The sequence below is a fragment of the Mastomys coucha genome, unplaced genomic scaffold, assembly GCF_008632895.1.
Source record: "Mastomys coucha isolate ucsf_1 unplaced genomic scaffold, UCSF_Mcou_1 pScaffold21, whole genome shotgun sequence".
NCBI classification, from domain to species: domain Eukaryota; kingdom Metazoa; phylum Chordata; class Mammalia; order Rodentia; family Muridae; genus Mastomys; species Mastomys coucha.
In genome coordinates, this window is record NW_022196904.1 from 120,177,562 (window position 1) to 120,191,972 (window position 14,411).

Genomic DNA, 14,411 nt, shown 5'->3' on the forward strand with positions numbered 1-14,411 from the left:
TGGTTTATGATGGCCCTGAATACAACTCTTCTCTCATTGCTCGGGTGTGTGATGGGTTCAATGGATCATTCACCTCAACCCAGAACCTCATGTCTGTAGTCTTCATCACGGATGGCAGTGTGACAAGGAGCGGGTTCCGGGCTGACTACTACTCTACCTCCATCAGCTCGAGTAAGTTCCCTTGTGAGGATGAATATCCACTTGGGATCGGGGATGCCACAAGAAACCATCTGAATCTCAACATTTCCGAGTTTGTTACAACGGCAATAGAGTGGTACCCTGGGTCCCATGCTTGCTGAGATGGACTGTGTGGCCAGTGACTCTTGGGTTCTGACTTGGGGAAAGAGAGGCTTGGGCCAGCACTGGCTGATAGGATGTATACTGGCTTTACTGTCATCATTAGAGAGTAGAAGGTCAAAGGTGATTTTTCAACAGATACTTAAAAATCAGTGCCACAGTGGTGGATGACATCATGCTTGGATCTTTATGACCTTTCCAAAGTGAGGGACACTGACCATGTCCTGGGACCAAGCACATTTGGCTTCTTTCTGAAGGAAGATAGATTATGGGATATGAAGTTGGACAGAACATTGAATCAGAGGTTGAGTTCTTAGTCAGAGATGCCATGTAGACCTCAGAGTGTAACGGAGAAGGGCTGAGGACTTATGTCCAAGGTCTCTTGTTCAGTAGAGCAGAAGGGTGGACATTGTCCTGAGGTAAAGACCTGACTTGATGCTGCTGTTACTCTTTGCTGTGGAGTTGCTTTATTACTCGTGAAAATGATTATTTGATAAAGCATTCTGCTTGTGTAGATTCCTGTCTCTGGTTCTCCATCAGAGAACCCAAGCACAAGTTTACTTTATGGGCCTTGATGTAGGTGTGTGTCTCTGCACAGCTTTTCAGGTACTGGGGTATAGCCTGTGTTCAAGGCTATAAATCCCTCGAGATCTATACCTCGTGGGCAGCATAGCTGAAGATGTGCCAAGATATATGAATGGTCAAATGTAAGGACTTGCTCTTTACTTATCATAGTCACCTATAATTCACTAGGTAGGCAAAAACTACAGGCTCCATTTTGTCAACATATACAGATACATATCTCCTTGTGAAGTGGGAGCAGAATGTGGGTCCTTAATGACCTCATGGGTAGCATCTTGCTGCCAGTGTGTATGGTCACACCCTTGCTCTGAGGCAGCAGGTGAGCACAACTCAGTTTGGTGTGCTCAGCGTCATGCACAAAGGACCAGGCCAGGCAACTTCTCTTCAATGTTCTGACATGGCTTCTTTTTCTCACAGCTCCTCCAGTGCCATATCCGACCACAACTGGTGAGTCCTCCTCACCTTTCAACTCCTGTCTTCTCCATCTCTATTCTGGACACAGCCATGGCCAAGATCTCCAGAGTTGGTGGGACTCCAGTATTCTGTCTGCCCCAGGACCTTCAGTACTCTCCATATAGTAGAAATGCAGCATGTGCTGAACGAACACCTTCGTGTGCTTGACTCAGAGGCACCTGAGAGTTGCAGCACTTAATCCATTTTGCTAAACTTTACTTCCTGTGAGATGATTTGCTATGGCAGTCCTTTCTTATTACATTTGTCTAGCAAGCATTATCTTTTGTATTGGTCATGTGACATAATGACTGAGGAGACTATTCCTTTCACATCCCTAAGTTATAGATGCCATAATTATTTTACCAATTTTGTCATTCATTGCGAAAGAACTTACTGCCCATTTGATGGAAACATAAGAGCACAGTTAGGCCCAACACTTGCTTTCAAGGTATGGACAGTCTTTCCTTCAGCTTCAGTGCTTCTGTGTCCAATGTTATCTTCTCTGAACTGGGGTCCCTCGACAGAACCTTGATACACAAGCCTTTCTTCTAATCTGTTTTTGTTTCCCCCAGATTGTTGGTCTACACCATATCCTTCTTATTCTAGGTCTGTTTTCAGTATGTCAACCAAGAATTTAGAAAGAGACAGGTATTCTGCCATCTTCTTGAAGCCTGTGATGGAGTACAGCCCAGAAAGACAGGAGAAAGAAAGGAATTAGAAATTGGGCCTATCTTTCTTGTGTATATCTGCAGTGATCCTTTTTGTCCACAGAAATCTATCTTTTATTTACTCCATCCCAGGACCAATAAAGAGATTTAATCTGAGCCCTCATGGGACTGGACTTATGACCAGGACTTGAGGTCTTCAATGTGAGCCTTTGCTCGACGCTTCCTGTTCCATTCAGAACACTATGGCATTGCCAGAATACCTAAGTTCTGGACTCTGTCATTTAGAACAGCAGAAATATGGGTAGAGTACATAGTGCTTCCTGTAGATTTTCTCTGTTCTCCAGAGAGGGATACCTATATCAGCAAATACATGTGCAGTACACCTGAAATAGCCCCTGAAATAGGTGTGATAGCCCCTGAAGATCCTTTGTGTCCAGGGTGCTCAAACTTTGCACAAGCAATCTAAGGGATTGGTACCCACAAGCACCTGCCAGCTGAGGAGTCAAAGATTCAAGGAAAGCCTTTCACCATGAGTACAGGGGACACCTGACCATGGCATTGATGGAACTTACCTAATGACTGTCACTTTATCTCAGGAAATGATTCTTCATTGGCGTTGAGGCTGGTAAATGGAACAAACCGGTGTGAGGGCCGAGTGGAGATCTTCTACAGAGGCTCTTGGGGCACCGTGTGTGATGACAGCTGGGGCATTGATGATGCCAATGTGGTGTGCAGACAGCTTGGATGTGGCTCTGCTCTGTCTGCGCCAGGAAATGCTTGGTTTGGTCAGGGCTCAGGGCTCATTGTCCTGGATGACGTGTCTTGCTCGGGGTATGAGTCTCACCTGTGGAACTGTCGTCATCCTGGCTGGCTTGTCCATAACTGTCGCCATACTGAGGATGCAGGAGTCATTTGTACACGTGAGTTCGGTGAAAACCTCTATTGTCTTCTTCTCTATTGTATGAAGGGCCTTCTTATCCTTGGATCTGAGGCCTCAACGAATCTGTCTTTCTTATTTAGTGAAATTGCCTTATTTCTTTAAAGGGAGTGAGTTTTACCTCATTCCACAAGGCTGGTTGTGCAAATTGTCACTGGTAACCCACCCCCAAAGAACACCAGTCATTTTCATTTCTAGCTTTGGTAGAAGAATCAAGGAGAAAATCACAGCTTCAGTGTCTTTCCTACCATGCTTGAGCTCTGTGGGAATAGGGGAACTGCAGTTTAGAGACTGTGGGATATACAGTATCAATGGTCATATACCACCTCAAAGTGTTTTCAGGGGAAGTGTGGTTTCTTCAGACCATAGCAATGCCCAAGGTTTCTGAATGAGGCCCATTGGTTAGCACTGTGAATATGTGTATGTACATAGAGATTTATAGGATAGAGAGGAGTATCAATATCCTACAAAAGAATGCCTTCGATTTTTCTAATTCAAGTCTATTTGATTGGGACTAACCCAACATGGAACACTGTACCCACACTCTAACTTTAACCCAACCATATATCTAACACAGACCCTAACATGAACATGAACTCTAACCCAAACTCTAATCCATGAACTCTAACCTTAACCCCCTAAACTTAATCCTAATCCAAAACAACCCTAACACAACCCTAACCATAATCCAATCCTAACACTAACATGAACACGAACACAAAAACTAGCATTAATCTAGCCCTAACCCTAACCCTAACCCTGAGGCCTAGATGGTTCCATGTAAAAATCTGGCCCAGACAAGGCCACTTAACATCTGAACCACTGGACAGTTATGAAATACAAAGTTCAGTCTGTTACTTTGTCCAGACACATGTGTCACCTTGAGAAGGACCAGAAGGTGGAATACTAATTGATCCTCACAAAAACCATCTTCCTAGGAGTATCGATAGCTACCAATTCCTACTCAGTGGTGGAGGGTGAGCAGGGTCACCCCAGTATCATCCACCTAGGTTCCAGATTAGTCATCTGATATAACATGGCTTCTTTTTCTTACAGTCCCTGAGCCGACTACTCCCAGTCCAGGTAAGTCCAGTTGTCATTTAATTCCCATGTGTCCCTCTTTTTCTGCTCTGCTCACAATACCAGGCAGTAGCTACAGAATGGGAAGGGATCAAAGAAATATTGCTGCCCCAGAACCTTCTGTGTTTTCCTTAAAGTAGAGAAGTACCTTCAGAGGAGCTCACATCACCCTCCTGCCTGACCCAGTGGAATAAGAATGTTTCAGTAATTTAATCTATGTTACTAAGCAATACTTTCCTGGTGCTATTAGGATCTATTCTGGTCAAAGTATTGTCTTATCCAAGGATTATGTATTAGGGGACAACTGAGAGTTCTCATGACAACATTTAGGATATGTGTTAGGGAACAACTGAGAGTTCTCATGACAACATTTAGAAGAGAATTAAAGTTGCCAGTGAGTGTGGGCCACCTTACTATCCCTGAAGTGGGCATCCATGAGTATGGTTTAGGGTATTCCTGACTCTGTATAAGATGAGTCCCTGTCTCCCAGCCAGTGTGACTTCCTGGCCCCTGTGTCCCATGTCCCAGCCACATTGGGTTTCACCCTTGAATTATGCAGTCTCATTCTAATCCAACTTTGTTTCCCTCTCTAGATTGGTGGACTACAACAAGTCCTTCCTATGGTAAGTATTTTATTTCAAATTTGTGGTGAATCAAAGATTAGAGGGAGGAGAGAGAGACACATAGACACACAGACACACAGGCAGACACACAGAGAATATGTGGAGGGAGGGAGAGGCACTATGGCTGAGTTATATCTTTCTAGGGCATGTCCCCAGTGACCTATTTTATTCAACCTGATCCCATTATCCAATGATTATTCTATATTACCGAATAATTAATCTATAAATCTGTTCAAAGCTCTCAGCATCCAGTCACAGGGCTGGATTCATGAGTTGGCCTCCAAGTCTTTAGTAATGACCTTATTGGTATATGTTTCAAATCTAAAGCATAATACTGTCTCTGCAAGAGGGTTACAGCATTTGACTCCATGAGCCAGATGGGCAGAAATAGCTATACAGTCATGTTCCTTGCTCTAGATGTCTGCATTCATCAGAGAGATTCAACACCCCACCACCAAATTCAAAGATCTTTGGAAAAAGCCCAAGGTGGAGGCTAAGAATCCCCTTTCATCCAGAGTCCATGAACTCAGATTCAAGTGGCCTATTTCTCACCATTGTCTGCCAGTCAGTGAAAGCAAGAGTTTACTAGCTTAACCAATGAGCTCCAGGTTCAGTGAAAGACCTCATTTCAAAACACATATCTGTGTTATCCCCAACTACTGATGAACATTAAATCATACACACATACACTCATACACACATATACTATCACATACACCCACTCATACATACTCTCACACACTCACATACATACACACACTCACTCATATTCATACACATATACTCACACACTCATACACACAGACACACACAGACACACACAGAGAGAGAGAGAGAGAGAAAGAGAGAGAGAGAGAGAGAGAGAGAGAGAGAGAGAGAGAGAGAGAGAGAGAGAGAGAGAGGGGAAGAAGAGCTCCCTAGGCTTCAATGAGCGAGCCAGGGCTAGGCTAACCTCTATTGGGTTCTTTAAGCATTTCTCCCCATGCCAGGCAGGTGTGCAGTGTGTTCTGGGGTTCATCCACATTTCCCCTCTTTCTTGACAGTAAACTATACTTGTGGAGGTTTCCTGACCCAATTCTCTGGGCAATTTTCTAGCCCATTCTACCCTGGGAACTATCCTAATAATGCCAGATGTCTGTGGAACATCGAGGTCCCAAACAACTACCGTGTAACTGTGATCTTCAGAGATGTGCAGTAAGTGTGGGTGCATAGCAGGTGTTAGAGAATGTGGGGTGCCTTTAAAATTCCTGGGGGCAGTAGTCAATTTGGCATTTACAATAGAGGTTACATGTTTGAAGTGGGACAAGAGTAGCCACGGAAAGTGGTGAATCTGTGCAAGAGCACAGGAATTGGAAAATACTCTGGCTTAAAGTCCCAGGGTGTCACGACTTTTCTCTATGGCCTTGGGGTGCCACTTTCCTAAGCCTCAGCCAGAAGAAGGGGCTGGAATGCTTGCTTTCCTCATCTCCTCAGAGCATTTAAAAATACTTAAGAGTATTCTCAGTGGGAGGGAGGATCTGTGGCTTGGGTAACAACAGTTTTGGGAGCACAATATACAAAGGCACCTGTCTTGTACAGACCTCTTCTCATCGACCCCTTTCTTTCTGTGAGTCCTCAGGAACCAGGGTGCTGGTATTACTAATGCTTATGGCAGAGTCCTCATCACCCATACGCTTACAAATGAAAATGTTCTTGAGCAGAGGAGACTTCCACAAGAGCCCATTAATACACGCATCATTCTGGGAGGAGAGTGGCCCAGATGACTGAGAAACCATGCCAGGGTTCTCTAGTACCCCAATAGCAGTGTCCACTGCTTGTGACCTTTTACAAACTATGCAGTGCTCCATGTGACATCATCAGCACCCTCTTTGGTATACATAGTGCACGGTGTTTACCTTAGTGGCTGAGAAACCTGAGCCTTACAGAGGTCCAGGGTTTATTTCTTTCTCTGTTCATCCTCGCCACTCTGACGTCATTGGCACTTGTTTTATTCTGGAAGGGACCTGGAGGCACTTTGAAGGAACACATCAAGATTTCTCTTATGACCTTCCTGTATTGATTTAAAGGGCAGTCAGGGAAAGAGATTATAGATCTCTTATGTGTGGCCTTAGAGGGCAGTATGAAGACAAGCCATGATAGTCTTGGCCAAGATGAATTACCCCGGAGTTTAAGAAAGTCCTCTATTCTTTCAAATAATGAACCTGGTTAGGGTTTCCATGGCAAAGGCTACTGAGGCCTGAGCCCTCATTAATTGCTCGTTTTGTCTCTCCAGGCTGGAAGGGGGCTGCAGCTATGATTATATAGAGATTTTTGATGGCCCCTCCCACAGTTCACCCCTTATTGCCCGGGTTTGTGATGGGGCCATGGGCTCTTTCACCTCAACATCCAACTTCATGTCAATTCGCTTCATCACTGATCACAGTGTTACTCGGAGGGGGTTCCAGGCTGATTACTACTCAGACTTTGACAACACCACAACCAGTAAGTTCCCTTGTTAGAATAACAGCTTGTTGGGACTGGGGACACCACTAGTATTTTCCTGGGGTTGTAACATAAAATATTAGAACAATCATGACCCCTATGATTGAGTTCACGCATTGCCAATTAAGAGAGACCATGTGGTGAGTCTCGGGACTCTGGATGTCCAAAAGGGTGTGAAGGGCCAGCATTGGCTGATGAGAGTTGTCCTGGCCTTATTGTGGTTGGCGAAGAATATGAAGGTATAAGATGATGTTTTCAACAGACAGTGAGAAGACAGTGCCAGAAGGAGTTGTGGGTGACACCAGGCTTGAAACTTTGGGACCCTCCCAGAGTAGGAGTCATTGGCCATGTCCTGAGTCCTAATACATTTGCCTTCTATCTGGAGATGGATAAAGTTGGACACCTTAATATGGACAGCTACTGTAACAGAGGCTCTTTAGCTCCAGTTTGAGATGCTTTATGAACCCATATCTACATTGGTGAAGGGTTGAGCACGGTGAGATATTACCTAACGACATCATGGCTATCTTATAGCACAGTGGCTTTACATCATGGGAGAATGCTAACTTGGCAAAAAATGTTTTGGATATTTAAAAATCCTATCTCCAGGTCCATAACGGAAAATCCTATATATCTAAGTGCCCTCATTGGGCATTCTTGAGGATGAGGTTGAGTGTAGCCATAGGGTACCCTTGGAGCCACAGTGATGCTGTTTTGAGCGTGTATGCCATGTGTGGACTATGTGAATCATCCATCTTGATCTGTATCTGTGTTTCTTTAGCTGGGGAAAGATCCTCATGAGGGTTGTGGGGCTTGGAATCCTGACTCTGCATTCTCTGCTCCTGTCCTTCAGATCTCCTTTGTCTGTCAAATCACATGCAAGCCAGCGTGAGCAGGAGCTACCTTCAGTCCATGGGCTATTCTGCCAGGGATCTTGTCATTCCTGGTTGGAACACGAGTTACTACTGTCAGCCCCAGATAACACAGAGGGAGGTCATATTCACAATCCCCTACACAGGCTGTGGCACTACCAAAGAGGTAAGCCTGGCACGGCCCACTCTATTTCCCATTGAGCATGCTTTCTTTAGTCAAAAGTGTGTGTGTGTGTGTGTGTGTGTGTGTGTGTGTGTGTGTGTGTGTGTGTGTTAGCATGCCTCTGCATGCATATGGAGGTCAAAAACCAATTTATGGGAGTTGGGTTTTTCTTTCTACCATGTGCGTCCTGGGAATAGAACTGATTGTTAGGCTTTGCAGCCAGTTCCTTTACCCACTGAGTCATCTTACCAGCCCCGAGCATGATTGATCACAGTGATGGCTGCCATGCTTTTAGAACCCTGGGGATCTACAAATTATGACTGGGATGTAGTCAGAAGATCAGAAGGGAGACAGAAGCCTCTGGTACAGTAGCTATAGCTACTTCTAAATAGGAAGGACACAGAGGAAGAAAAAGGGGGAAGCCCAGCAGTTTCCACAGCTGTGTCCAGCAGAGGGAGCACCCAGCAGGAATCCACCCACACAGCTCCCCGGAGAAGTTTGAAAGTTTTCAGAATCTGGGGTTCTTATGGTTTCATTTGGGATGTGTCAAAGAAGCAGAGGCCCTTAAGCCAAAGAACCAAATGCACTTTACATGCCTAAGATATACAACAGCCAACAGCTGTCAAATGCATTGTTATGCCTTCGAGGAAGCCAGTGCCCCACTGAGACTCACACTCACTTGGTTGCCATACTTGCCATTTCTTGAGTGGCCAACAGGAGGGGTGGCCAATGCTTTGGCATCATACTATGACATTGTCATCTACAAAATTCACATTACATATTGACTTACAAAAGCATGTACCTACCGGGACACTCCCTTCATTCAAGTCAGCTGCCTCACAGATACCTACAGATGCTACTGCTGCTGTTGTTACACCAAGAAAAAAAGAAAGAGATATTGTTAGACATCACCCTTTGCTTCAGATGCTCACAGGCCCCAGGCAGCTCTCAGAAGATGGCAGATACAGTAAATGGCACAAGACACCAGCCTCCTTAGGAGTTTGCTGCCCAGTGGAAATCACAGTGGTGAATAGTTCCATAACACAATGACATGACAGGAATGGCCTCAGGGTTGCTATGACCTCATTCAGATGTTCACATGAGGCTCTGGAGGGAAGTCTCAACCAGTCCCCAGGGGTCAAGACCTGCTTTAATTATAACTGCAAATTCTATGGCTTGAAAATTCCACCATGCCACTCACCACACTGAGAAAGTCACCAGTCACTTATAATAGAAAGCATATTATGCTGGTACTACCAGGACCTTTTCATAAGTATGAGACCAGGATGTTAAGAACGAATAGGCTCAGAATATCTTGTTCTGAGTCCTGAACCACGAAGTCTGAGCTTGGTCAGATATATTTCAGGTCAGGGGCCATCCATTACACCCTCATTTTGCCACAAACAAGAGCAACAAGTGTTGATTGCTGTGGCCTCCACCACCATGTGCCAGAGAATGTGGGAGAATGGGGGAGAGCTTGCTGGTTAAGCTTATGTCCATCCTAGGTAATAGCAGCCACAGTGTAGACAGGTGCCTTCCCTGTATGATTCTGCAGGAGTCTGGCTGAGTCATCTCCCTCTGTCTAACCAGCATCCTTGCTGACCCGATCTGCTTTCACCTGTTAGGCTGACAATGAGACCATCAACTACTCCAACTTCCTCAAAGCAGCAGTTTCGAACAGCATCATCAAAAGGCGAAAGGACCTGCACATCCACATCAGCTGCAAGATGCTGCAGAACACCTGGATCAACACCATGTACATCACTAACAATACGGTCGAGATCCAGGAAGTCCAGTATGGCAATTTTGATGTGAACATTTCCTTCTATACATCCTCCTCCTTCTTGTATCCAGTGACCAGCAGCCCATACTACGTGGATCTGGACCAGAATTTGTACCTCCAGGCTGAAGTCCTCCATTCTGATGCCTCTTTGGCTCTGTTTGTGGATACCTGTGTGGCTTCGCCACATCCCAATGACTTCTCGTCTTTGACGTATGACCTTATCCGGAGTGGGTAAGGACTTCTGTGTGGGATAGATGCATACTTTTGCTTTATAACTCACACATGAGTATCCCCAAAGCTCAGGGAATGGGTATTTTTGGCTAACTGAATTTCCCATGGGTTTGGGCTTAGAGAGTTTTCTACCGTGGCTTTTACCTTTGAGGAACCCTCACACTGTTTCCTGGGTCACATTTCTGACTAAGGGGATGGGTAAGTAGGCACCATCTCCTGTTAACACGTGGGACAAGAGGAACAACTTATCAGTGGTCATTCACCTAGTCAGCTATAAACTGGTGTTAGATCTCCAGTCATCAAACTCTAGTCTTAGGGTTAAAAGGTGAGCATGCCATGGGGAAAAAAATATCACCGATTCTGAGAGTAGACCCAAATTAAAATACCTAAATTTCTGGGTTAGTTTCTGCACCCCACGTTAACTGGAGACAGTGGCAAGAAGTAGATGTTGGGAAGGTTAAATGAGAAAGACTAATGGGCCCTGAGATCACATCATTCTCAGCAGGTGGCCTACAGGGTTACTATAGCAAAGGTACACATGGTTCTCACATCCTCCATCTATTAGGAAGGAAAGTTCTCCGTCATGGCTCAGGATCTGTTGAGGCTGAATCACTGGAGCCCAGGTTGGCTGTGCTGATCTCCTCGGCTCTATCCCCTCCCCGCCCCCTGGAGGAGGGTCTTTTGGGAGATGTGATGCTCCTGCACTCTTGGAGGAGGCCTGACATGCTGAGTGTACAAAGCCCAGTTCCCACTGTGTAATCTCTGCTGGTGGGCATGGTACTTCTTGGCTTCTAGTATGGCCCTTGGCATCTTAGTACCCATTGCCTCCCATGTGGCTGCTGATAGTAATTATGGCAGTAGGCTTAATCCCACACCAACCTGAGACACCAAAGAAGACAGCCTCACTTCCTAGGAACTATTTGAATATGAATATCAGCTCAGTAAACAGACTGAGAATCATCTTGTCCAATCTGTCCAGTTTGTCCTATTTGAATCTGCCCCGTTGGAGGCAGCAAACACAGGAGAAGACTTACCTCGAGCCCTCTTGCTCTCCTCTGTGAGAGTCAGGCTGCCCTGGGACAGCCCACCTATGAAACACTCCTATCCTGAAGTTCTGGGCCCATTCTTCTTGCTTCTCTTTCAGCACATCACTTCAGCCTTGCTATTATAAGCCTCACATGGTTTGATCCTTGGAGACCAGCCTCATTTGCTTCTCAGTGGAATTCCTTAAGTAGATTGGCTTGATTGTTTTCTTCCATTACCAGCAGGTGTCTAAGGGAAGAGGAAAGGCTGGATACTGGAATAGGGTCTTAGAGAGAACTCACCATCATGGAGGTGTGGTTGCAGGGGCAGGCCTAGTGAGGGGCTCAGCAGAGAGGCCCTAGGAGACAGGGCACAGGGAACACAGAAGATGTTCAGCCTATATCTGAATGTCACCTTTCGAGGCCTAGTGACAAGGAACGGGAAGAAGAGGCCATCTCCTTTCCTGTCCTACCTCTGGTCTGCTCTTGGATTCAAAACTTGAGCTGCCTTCTCTACTTCCCTGGTTACTCCGGCCCACTGAACTTAGCCTCCTGGCGAGTGATTTGCTCTGTCGACATGCTGGTGAGGTACTAGAGCTGCTGGGACTTATGTGCACACCTCACAATGAGAGTGTGGAGACACTGGAGGCCCAGGCTGCCAGGATGGCAGAGTGCTGCGGAGTGCAGGGGGATTAAGGTGAATCCATGCTTCAGCAAGCTAACATATTCCTCTCCTTACTTGCAGATGCGTACGAGATGAGACCTACCAATCCTACTCTTCGCCCTCACCACGCATCGCCCGCTTTAAGTTCAGTTCTTTCCACTTCCTGAACCGCTTCCCCTCAGTGTACCTGCAGTGTAAACTGGTGGTGTGTCGAGCATACGATGTCTCCTCACGGTGCTACAGAGGCTGCATAGTGAGGTCTAAGAGGGATGTAGGCTCCTACCAAGAAAAGGTGGATGTTGTCCTGGGACCCATCCAGTTGCAATCCCCCAGCAAAGAAAAGAGGAGCCTCGGTAGGTGGTTACCCTTGGATCCTACGTTCCACTGGAGCCATGATTCTAGGGGAGGAGGGAAGTTGGGATGTTTTTGTCTATGTTATGGGCCAACCCAAACTGCACACAAGTTGATGAATTAGGCCTGGTTGCTGCTTTCCCCAAGACTTGAGGTCACATGTAGGTGGTAGGCAAAAGATTTGTGACCTGGAAGGCTTGATTCTCTGAGTTTAGATCTCCCAGAATCCTCAGCTATGAGAAGGTGTCTCTTAGGACTGTCAAGGGCTTGCTAAAGCAATGTTAAATTGCCTTGGTCCTTCTCAGGTGCAAGTCCCTGGATGTTTGGTGAATGTTCTATAGTTTTTGTTGATAACATAATTAATGGCAATTTTACACCTCACCACAATGGTGCCAGGTATTTTGAATTAACCAACTGGGTGGGATGTGGAAATACAGGCAGCATGGATTGATTTTGACTGCTGGAGGTTGGGAGTTCTAGCACTTAAGGGGCCCTTTTGCTTCCTACCTAGACTAGGTGATAGGTGTGATTTCTGCTGTGTTGCTTTGTTGTGGGTATTGACCAAGAAATGCCCTTACTAGGACTCCTAGGACCTCTGGCCTAGGCTGGGACCAGATCTACCTATCTTCTAGGTAGGGAGATACAATGGCCTGGGTAACAGGGGCCAGAAGTGTATTTATAACAAATGGTCACAAACCCACCCCTAGGATAGGGGAGCATCATCACCCTGTGGGAACCATCTGTGATAACTCCCTATCCTCATGCCCCATACTAGCGCTGTCCCACACCTAGTTCCAGACTCTTCTCTATTCCTTCATTAAATATTTACCAAAGATCCATTGTGTGGTAGGAAGCACATAAACAAGTACAGTCAGAGCAGACTTGTGCTCCATGCCTCTCATGGGGATGGGGCTATGTACAATAGGACAGTGGGCAAGGTGAGGAGCCAAGTGGTGCCTGTTTCCTTTTATACCCAAAGTCACCACAGTGGCTCAGGTCCTGGATTCCTTTGGCCTGGGATTCTCATCATCATTTCCCAACTGACTTAAATGCCACAACTCTCTCCCTTCCCACTCATCTATGGACCCAGAATTGTTCTCCCAAAGCCCAGGCCGGAGTTCCCACTAAAACCCTCCCTAACTCTCTTGGCTGGCAAGACAACAGGGAGTAAGTCTCTCTAGACCAACACTCAGCTGTTACCTGGAATACCAGTAGCCTCAGTTTCCCCATCTCCCATCTCTTTATCCCTCACTCCTGGAAAGTCCTGACAAGGGCCACCCTGTTCCTCATCTCCTCGAGGTGCCCTTTCTCTGGCTGTGTCCTTTTCCCACTCCATCATCTCGCTTTCTGTTCTTCCTCAGACTTGGCAGTGGAGGATGTGGAGAAGCCAGCCAGCTCCCAGGCAGCCTATCCCACTGCAGCCATCTTTGGTGGAGTCTTCCTGGCCATGGTCCTAGCTGTGGCAGCCTTCACACTGGGAAGGAAGACAGGTGTTGCCCATGGCCAACCTCCAAGTACTAAGATGTGAAGCGAAGCAACCCAGACATTGGCTCTGTGTGCACAGATTCCCAGAAAAGATGGAAGACATGAGGGTCTAATGCTTGGCACCCAGATACAGGGTGACTAGGTTCCCTTAGCACAAATGCATGGCCAAGCATGATGAGATGGCAAAGAAGAAAGGTGGGGGCCACGTTTCCCCAGGATCTACAGGCTGAAGGCTGGGAAGAACATCATAGGAGAATGAGACCAGTGTCTACAAACACAGGCAACTGTGAGCCAAACACTGGTGGCAGCCATGCTTTCTCTAGCTAGACTTTCCCATTACCCCGTGTTTAGCCAAATTTCTCCAACTGTAGTGTCGATGTCAGTCTTTCCTTACAGCACTGCAAACTAAATACAAAGAATCTTTCTCACGGCAAGTGTCTGCGTGGTCATTGTGTGTACAGGCTCACCCACATAACTGGGTTCCCTCAAATCAGGCAGACAGCTTTGGTGACTTGGGCACAGAAATGATAAAAGGGCAAGGGACTCTGCTTTGTGACTGCCAGAACCTTCCAGAGAATCATCACCTACATTTCTCCAAGATTCTTCTTCCTTCCATTTGTGACACCATGTTCAGAGTTATGGGCTGGGAAGGGCTAGAGAAGGGTAGGATGCCCATGCCTAGGACAGGAGCCCTGTTTGCATGAAATCTCTGGGAAGGG

General features: G+C 46.3%; 1 protein-coding gene across 1 annotated transcript in view; it reads left to right on the forward strand.

Moving 5' to 3' along the window:
- The window catches only part of Dmbt1 (deleted in malignant brain tumors 1), a 70,256-nt gene extending 56,130 nt beyond the window's left edge, over positions 1-14,126 (forward strand). The window contains exons 10-20 of the mRNA XM_031384947.1: positions 4-171; positions 1,297-1,326; positions 2,591-2,920; positions 3,994-4,020; positions 4,611-4,640; positions 5,684-5,834; positions 6,913-7,121; positions 7,975-8,159; positions 9,782-10,170; positions 11,938-12,209; positions 13,569-14,126. Of these exons, the coding sequence (XP_031240807.1) occupies positions 4-171; positions 1,297-1,326; positions 2,591-2,920; positions 3,994-4,020; positions 4,611-4,640; positions 5,684-5,834; positions 6,913-7,121; positions 7,975-8,159; positions 9,782-10,170; positions 11,938-12,209; positions 13,569-13,735 (1,958 nt within the window). The 3' untranslated portion in view covers positions 13,736-14,126. The remainder of the gene's footprint in view (positions 1-3; positions 172-1,296; positions 1,327-2,590; positions 2,921-3,993; positions 4,021-4,610; positions 4,641-5,683; positions 5,835-6,912; positions 7,122-7,974; positions 8,160-9,781; positions 10,171-11,937; positions 12,210-13,568) is intronic.
- Positions 14,127-14,411: the final 285 nt, after the last annotated feature.